Source organism: Labrus mixtus, chromosome 21 (genome assembly GCF_963584025.1).
Source record: "Labrus mixtus chromosome 21, fLabMix1.1, whole genome shotgun sequence".
Classification (NCBI taxonomy): domain Eukaryota; kingdom Metazoa; phylum Chordata; class Actinopteri; order Labriformes; family Labridae; genus Labrus; species Labrus mixtus.
Genome location: NC_083632.1, coordinates 6,993,864 through 7,002,173, shown reverse-complemented (window position 1 = coordinate 7,002,173; position 8,310 = coordinate 6,993,864). Strand labels below are relative to the sequence as shown.

Sequence of the window (8,310 nt, the reverse complement as noted above, 5' to 3'; positions counted from 1 at the left end):
ATGGAAAACATTGAACCTGGCTTGTCTTACATCAATAACACATTGACAATAGGTCAAAGTTCTACCATTCAGCTTTAAACTGTCGGTGTTTTTACGATCGATTTTCAGCGCATCACCGCTGAGAAGATGACTGTTCTGGCCCTGTGTTCCATTTTACATGTGCAAGCTTTGTGCTACCCGTTTACAAGTGGGAGAGCTCTCTGTGAAGACTGCACGAGTGAGTTCAATCGACTCTGAATGTTCAGCTGCCAAGCGTCATGAGACCCTCTGTGCCCCTTTCCTGTGAAATCAATACAAACACCGAGATGAAGTGCACGTTTCAACATGCACAGCAAACCAATGGATCAAGGTGTCTTTATAGTATGCCTCAGTGATGGACTCTTCGGGACCAAATGAATGGGAGCGGCAGTGTGGTTGAGAGTAAACAGAAAGGCTTACTATTATAAGACATTTCAGATCTTCCAGCCTCCTGCTAATATTTCCTTCACCATGGATGAGACGTTTTTTTTTTTGGAATAAGGACTCCGGCTTCCAGCGATGAAGATGGTCATAGGTGCACGAGTGGGTCAATTGGTTATCGGCGCGGAGAATTCTGGAGAATTTCAACGGCGTCTGAGACCACTATCATGCCCATGAAGATCAAGTAGGAAGAAGACAACGCAGAGAAAACCAAATAACATCCAAATGAATAATGGATGGCGAGAAAAACGGTTTAATTTGTTTGTTAAGTATCATGGTTGTTGAGCCTGGGACCATTAAGACACCTAATGACTGAAAGACACTTGATGTGATTGAATGACCATAATTAGACATTAAAGACTTTTAATCTTAAACTTGCCATTCTGCATAATGAATACTTGTGTATCAATGGGAACTTTGAGTATATTTTGATGGCTTTACTTTAGTGCTTAAGGTCAAACATTGGACACTTGACTTTTACTGCAATGAGTAGTATTTTTATAATGTGGTTTATTTTTTTTAATGGATTATTTTTATTTTTTTGGGTTTGCTTTTATTGATAGGACAGCTGAAGATAGTGGATGTGGAGGAGAGAGAGTGTGGTAGACCTGCATTTAAAAAGGTCTGGGCCGGGACTCCAACCTACAACTGATAAGTCGAGGATGATACCATCTGTACAAGGAACACCCGCTCTATTGGCTGAGCTAAACCACATGGGATTAACACTTTTTTCTTAAACAAATAATTGGAATTTAATGAGATAAATCACACTGGGAAACTGGATCAGAGCTTTAAAGGAGTCATTTATTTGTATAGTGCAAATTTTTTATCCCAAGACACTCTACAAAAAGAGCAGGTTTAGACTGTACTCTTTGTGACATTACTCACAGAGCCTGAACCCTTCTTTTGAAGACTGCTGTATAAGGTCGATGACGCTTTTGTTTTCACCTTTCGTCACATTTACGTCGAGGCCAGGGAGAGAAAAAAAAAAATGCAGAGTGAAATTATCCTGAGCGTTTGAGCAGTTTGACTTGTGCCTGCCAACATGTCTGCCTGAAACTACCATCCCCACACACACACACACACACACACACACTTGACAAACTAGGCGAGAGGCATCTGACATCACACCCGGCCCACACGTCTAAAAACTGTATGAGACGGTCCTTACGCCAAGTGAGCAGCAGCTATGTTCCAGACGAGCCGTCTCCATCATGCCTGCTCGCCTGCACACACATGCCACAAGCCTGTTGAGGACCAGGAGCAAAAAACAGACAACACAGCTTCTATTTCTGTAAGAGCGTAAAGAGATGATGAAGCTCTGCGTTCTATAAACAGTCGCATACATGATGCCCATGTGTCTCACTTTCTTTCTTACAGTGATAGCTGCTTCAATGAAATACAATATAAAGGTAAAAATTGAAGACAAAAAGAAAGACAATCTTTCACCTTTGTTTCCCCTTAAAATTTATTAACTTAGACATTTCAGACAGAAGACAGAAAATATTGTTGTTATTATTGGTGTGTTGCACTAGCAGCGATTCATTTTCATCTGAGTCCCAGGAGGTGGCAGAACGAGGGCAGATGGAGACTGTTGGGAATGTTGGGCTGATGCGTTACATAAAGATCCCGGGTTTGTGTCGGTCACTTTTTGCTGGGCTGGGCTGCGATGTAAAGAGCCACAAGACAGTACAGAGCGCCTCCTACAGTGAGAGCCATGGTGGTGCGGTACAGCAGCCTGTCGGGAACGCCGCGCTTCAGATGAATGGGGATACCGTCTGATGACTGAGAGAGGACGAAAAAGGAGGGAGGAGATGAATGGGAATTTGGGGGAGGGTCGTAGCAAGAAAACAGGAGGAAAAAATGAAATAAAATACAGTAATAATAATAATAATAATAATAATAATAATAATAATAACAGAACAGAGTGCACAGTTATTTATTTAGGCCCTTTTGGCTTCATTAGATAGGTTGGCAGAAGAGAGAAACAAAATGTTTGGAGAAGAGAGTGGGGAACGACATTCAGCAAAATAAAGTATAATAAAGTATTCCAAAATTCAAAAGATTAATTTTGAGAAAGTTTCCATAAGGACATCATTTTTGGCGTACTACTATTCGTTTTCAAACATCTTCTGCTTTTTTTTGGAATTTTATTTTTTTCCCCTCAAAATTAAAATGACTTTTTTTTTCAAAACGCATTCAAAGAACAAAAAACTGTCTCTGAAATAATTAATTAGAGAATTACATTTATTTATTCAATTATGAGAGCATGTTTTTCTCCTGTGTGTTATTGACTTTTGAAGGTTAGAGGGGCTTAGTGTCACTCTTAATTCCCTTTGTGTGATAAATATTGAAACGGTGGAAGGGGAGGTGGGGCAGGAGGCGATTCAAAATGAAAATCAGTCATTAACTTCAAATAAGAAATCATCAATGCAGGTTATCTACCATTATTCTGACGATTTTTATTCAACAAAAGGATGAACAGTTCAACGTTTGATTCACTGCGGGAAACTTGTGTCGTTGTGACTAACATGCTCTTTGCTCTCCATTACCTGGAATAGCCTCTGGAAATCAGGAACCTTGTTTGCTCCCAGGTACTCCACCGCGGCTCCAGCCTCTGACACCACCTTGGTGGGAGTGGCAAAGATCATGGTTGGAGCCTCTGCTGGCACACCCGGCCTCAGCCCCTGATCAAAAACAACCAAATGGTCACAATTTGCTCAATTCATTCAAAGATATAACTAATGCATGCATGAAATATATTAATTTACAACATACATGGAGGGTCCCCTAAACTTTTCTAAAATGAAATGCACAGTCAATGTAACGAGCAGATTCACGCCAATCAGCGTATCATCATCAATCACGCTTACAGTGACATACGATGGTCAAGAACAAGATTGTTTTGTTGAGTCATTTCTCCAGAATGACACAATTTGGTGCCTCCTTGGTTGAAATATTCAAAATCGAGGGGCTGAAATATTTTTCCGGTTGGCTGAGGGAAATATTTTTAATTGTAACTCAAACAACAAGAAATTGGCCCAGAGCATGTTTGAGATATTAACAGGTGAGCCAGTGCACCTGTTACCACGGTTGAATGAACTGGCAGCAATTTAATTGCATTAGTTTTCTGAACTCTGAACATAATGTGAACAGATTGTCTGATGTGGAACAAACTAAATGAATATGAAGAAGTTATAACCAATGTAGATATTTTTATTTTTTTCCACTTGTGTCCAAATGACGGGGGATTGGAAATTACTTGGGTCTGCAGCTTGGTAGAAAACTGAACAGAAACTTTTGGCTCTTCCATGTTGACAATGATTTTTTTCTGATTGGATTTTGTGCATGTTACTCAACAGTATTTGGCAGAATTAAGGAGTGCCAAACCTGGGCCAATGTCTGTTCCTGATAGGCCTGAATAACTGGGAATCAGACCGTGCGTCATGTAATTGATAAAGCTTATAATAATTATGTTGTAAGTCTTATTAGTGCCCATCCTATTTCTCCTAGCCGAGGAAAAAGTCACGCCAAATGGTTGAACTACTTCCCGTAATGAATTGGAGGAAGCCACCTGGTTATGTGGCTGTTACCATCTGTTGAGATCCTATTTTCAATTACTTCATCCTGCACCCTTTCCAATCCGAGACTGTAATTGGAGTCTTAACAGAAGGTATAATAGTTGGTATTATGTTTTTGTTTCATATTTTACAGCTTGTTTTTAAATGTTAAAAAAGATTATTATTATTAACGAAAAGAATGAAAACGAAATGTATTGCTTTCAAGGTTACTGTGTTTGAGGCAATTGGTGAAAATGGGTTGTTTTTCCTTGTTAATCTGTTTCTGATCCGCAGCTGCTGCTGCTGCTGCTGACATTATTTGTGAGAGTGTCAAACCACAAAAAAAGGACACGCACATCCCTCAGTGGGTGCTGGATCCAAAAAGTCAAATACTAGAAGAGGACTAGGAAAGTGCTCTACAAGCTCCAGTTTATTTACCATTTAATTAGGTTACAAGAAAAAATCTTTACCTGAGGTGATTTCATTTTTTTCAGTAATCATCAACTTAAGAAATAATTTATATCAGGTGAAACAGAATTCTGTGAAGTTGATGTGTGCTCTGTACAGACCTCAAGGCTGCAGCATTAAGCAAAAGTAAAAACACCCGAGTTATTCATCCAGATGATGAAGATGATGAAGGTCCTTATTAAAAATCACTTCAAGTACCCGACCAACACGACAAAATACACCTAGCATCCAGGCTCATTTTTGTTTTCACTAGTGTGATATATCGAAAACATGACCATGTATGCTTTTTAACTCCGACTCTTTAAAGACAATATATAGAAAAAGCTGAAATCAGGCTTCTTTTGCTTTTGTCATTCATTTCTCGTCAGGATACACTGAATACAAGAAATACAAGAATTGACCACGTATACAAGAAATCAGAATGATAGTTCATGCCGTTGCTCCACACTTCACACATTTCAAACTGTCAGTAAATAAACCTAAAGGTACATTGTGGTGTTAATGAAGTGTTTCTATTTGATATTCTCTCACTTTGAAAAAGCCTCACACCCACCCTGAGTTTTAAATTACTGGGAGAGCCGTTACCTTTTCAGAGCGTGTGGAGGAAGATAGTGTGGGAGCAGGGACATTAAATCTGACATATGAAAAAGCAGAGGCACTGACAGCAGATTATTTTTACCTCCGTTTAAGAGAACGGTTCATTAAAAGTGTTCACAGAATTACAGAAGAAATGAAGAGGATTCCCTATTTCCTTATCCCCTTGTCCTTGCCTGGCAGGGATTCCCTTACCCCCCCCCCCCCCCCCTCATAACACACAAAGGTAATCTAAACTTAAAACTCTACATCACTTAAAAGGTTTTACAATCACGTCTGAAAGTTGTTGTCTGCCTATTTGTATCTTTTAACATTTGACAGACAGCCTCTCTGTGAAGCTGCCTCAGTTAAAGTAGCAGGTGGCAGCTGATGGAGGAATCCCTGGAGGGACTAATTGAGCAACGGCCACATGACCAGCTGTAAAGGTGATAATTTCAGCTGCACTTTCCACTGTATTTACAGCTATTTCTATAAGAAGAGGCTGTGTTAGCAATTATTATAGTGGAGGTGAGATTTTCTAGTTCTCTGAATTAGCTCTAAGCAGTTGGATTCCGCGTGCTTTGCTTTCACAGCATTCCTCTTTTGATGCCAATGCTTTAAAAAAGGCATGAAGAAAACACAGGACTGTATGTTGAAATTAGTTTTTTTCATTCTTTTAATTCATTTAATAAGAACACTAATGTTTAAAGAGCCTATCATGTCAACAATGAAAACATTTTTTTTTTTAAAGTACAGGAGAGTAACAAGAGAGGGCTTTGTTTTCCTTGAGGATCCTACATCCTAAGTCCTAAATGGACCAAAACAAATTCCCTATCAACTCTTTCATGCATGATCCTTTACCCCTCTTCAGCCTCTTTCTGACATCAGACGTATCTGCAGTGAATTAAAGCGACGGTGATTTTGACCACCTCTCAACTGCACTGCTCATTCCCGTTTGTGTGCTTTAGTCTCTACTTCTAAATCCATTTTTGCTCGTACAATGTTTTGTCACAACTTTTTCTTTCTTGTTTTCTGTCGCTGTGAAGCACTTGGAAATGAAATTTGATTTGTATGAAAGGTGCTACATGAATAAAGCTTTGATTGATTGAAGCTTGAAATCTTGCGAAGGTTTGGATGAAACAAAAAGGGGGAAACACTTGTTTTTACATCAGTGGGTGTTTCTGTTTGTCTGAGATTCACATTGGCTGATATAAGCCCAGGAGAACGCTCTGTAACATTAGGCATCTGAAGGTTTTTTTTGTGTGTGTGGCTTGTTTCAAAGAGCAGTTTCATTTTCTAGCTTTGTGTTTTATTGAACTATATATATATTATAACATGTTCAACTGCTGCATGTAAGGTCAGGACAACAAGGGATTTAATCGCAGCAGGTGATGATGATAACAGAAAACTTGAGAATATGTGTATATATATTTTCGGCAATTTTTTCAATGCATCCATCCAAATAAACGATATCACGCACGGCAGATACTTTTGAAAATGATGCGATTAACTTGTTAAGTGTAATCCAGACATCAATTTATCATGTAACTAAAAAAAAAAAAAAAGAGCATCTTAAAAAAAAACGTACATCGTGCGTAACACTTAGTGTGACCTTTAGAAGAATATTAAGATTATTGTTTATCACCCTCTGCACACCCTACTGGACAAACAGCGGAGCAGCTTCTCCAACACACTGATACAACTCTGCTGTCACGAGGACGGATACAAGAAATCTTTCTTATCAAAGGCCATGACTGTCATCATGATAATATCTGTCTCTCCACACTGTCATCTGTTCTGCACATTTACAAATTATCCCTGCACTCATGTTCACTTCATTTGTCTGTCTACTCGCCGTTATATTGAATAGTTTCTGCTTATAACATGTCAACACTCATGCACTTTAACTTACGTCAACACTGTCCATTTACAACTGTGTTTTTGCACATTTACATTCAATCTTCCATATTTAATCTTCCTATTTAACACTAGTAATGCTTAGTTAAATCCTGGTTGTATATATTCACATTCATTCTTAGTTTTGATATTTTTAGTGCTTATTTACTTTGTATTTAATATTATATTGTGTTTAGATTTGCTAACATTGTGTTTTTTACTCATATTGTGTGTTTGGATAACCTGCTGCTGTAACGCCACAATTTCCCAGTTTGGGATCAATAAAGTAATTCTATTCTATTCTATTATATTCTATTATCTCAGTAACTCTCCCCCCTGTTGATGTTTTTCAGCTCTAACAGAATAAATGTCACACACTTCATATGCTGCCTTCACTGTACATTATCCGGTTTCCAACCCCTCGCTTACAAGCAAGGCTTTAGGTGTAAGGGGTCATAGGGGTATTTTACAAGTACATAATAACTGGCTTGTTGGATAACTGACAGACAGGAGAGCTTGAAGGTAGGCTACCCCTCATATCACAGAATAACAGGGAGGCTGCAGTGTAAAGGACACAGGGGCAATAATAAAGGTCACATCTGGCAGATGATATGAGGGGCCATTGAATTTCAAAATTGGTTGTAAAGCCACATAAAGGCCTGTGCAACACAAAGAAAATGACCTTTCAGGAGGGGGGGAAAAAAAGGGTTAGGTAAAGCATATGTGATGAGTCAGGGATGGAAAGAGGAAATTAAATTGTTAAAGAACGGAAATTAAAAAGAAAAGATAAAGAAAGGACAATGCCTCTGTTTGAATCCCAAGTTAGAGCAAATAACTGCATGTTTAATCAATCTTTAGGTGTGTAAAATATCCTCATCACAGACATGAAGGTCATCCCTACAGGTTACCGACTCGGTTTCTCAAAGTCACGTGGATCCCCGGTCTCACCTGAGGGCTGTAGGCGGCCGTCGGAGCAGACCCCGTCAACTTCTGGGTGATGCCGCTGAACTTGTAGTACATTTTACAGCTGAAGGACAGGGGGGAAATGTTGTCTTCCACAACAAGATTCACCCGGTAAAGGGTCTTCCTGCTGCGACCGTCGAGGCAACGTGACGTAGCAGTTAGCTGGCTCGACATTGCCTGTTTAAAATCATTGAGGGCAGAGTAATATTTACAGTCCATGGGGCAGAGTATGGAGGACTAAAAGTGCCAATATGAAATATATAAATATATAATTAATTACATCATTAAATGTGTCATCAATTATTTAATATTGGAAATAAATCAACACATATATAAATAAATATATAATTATTTAATTAATTAAATGCATGTCTTATTAAATAATTAAATA

The 8,310-nt window shown here is 38.8% G+C and overlaps 1 protein-coding gene across 1 annotated transcript; it reads right to left on the bottom strand.

The window, feature by feature from the left end:
• Positions 1 to 1,909: 1,909 nt before the first annotated feature.
• LOC132955747 (cytochrome c oxidase subunit 7A-related protein, mitochondrial) lies at positions 1,910 to 8,093 on the bottom strand. The gene is made up of 3 exons (XM_061028745.1): positions 7,905 to 8,093; positions 3,012 to 3,146; positions 1,910 to 2,244 (listed from the first exon to the last, which is right to left on the bottom strand). Exons 1-3 carry the CDS (start codon positions 8,091 to 8,093, stop codon positions 2,104 to 2,106), a joined length of 465 nt encoding a protein of 154 aa, XP_060884728.1. The 3' UTR covers positions 1,910 to 2,103.
• Positions 8,094 to 8,310: the final 217 nt, after the last annotated feature.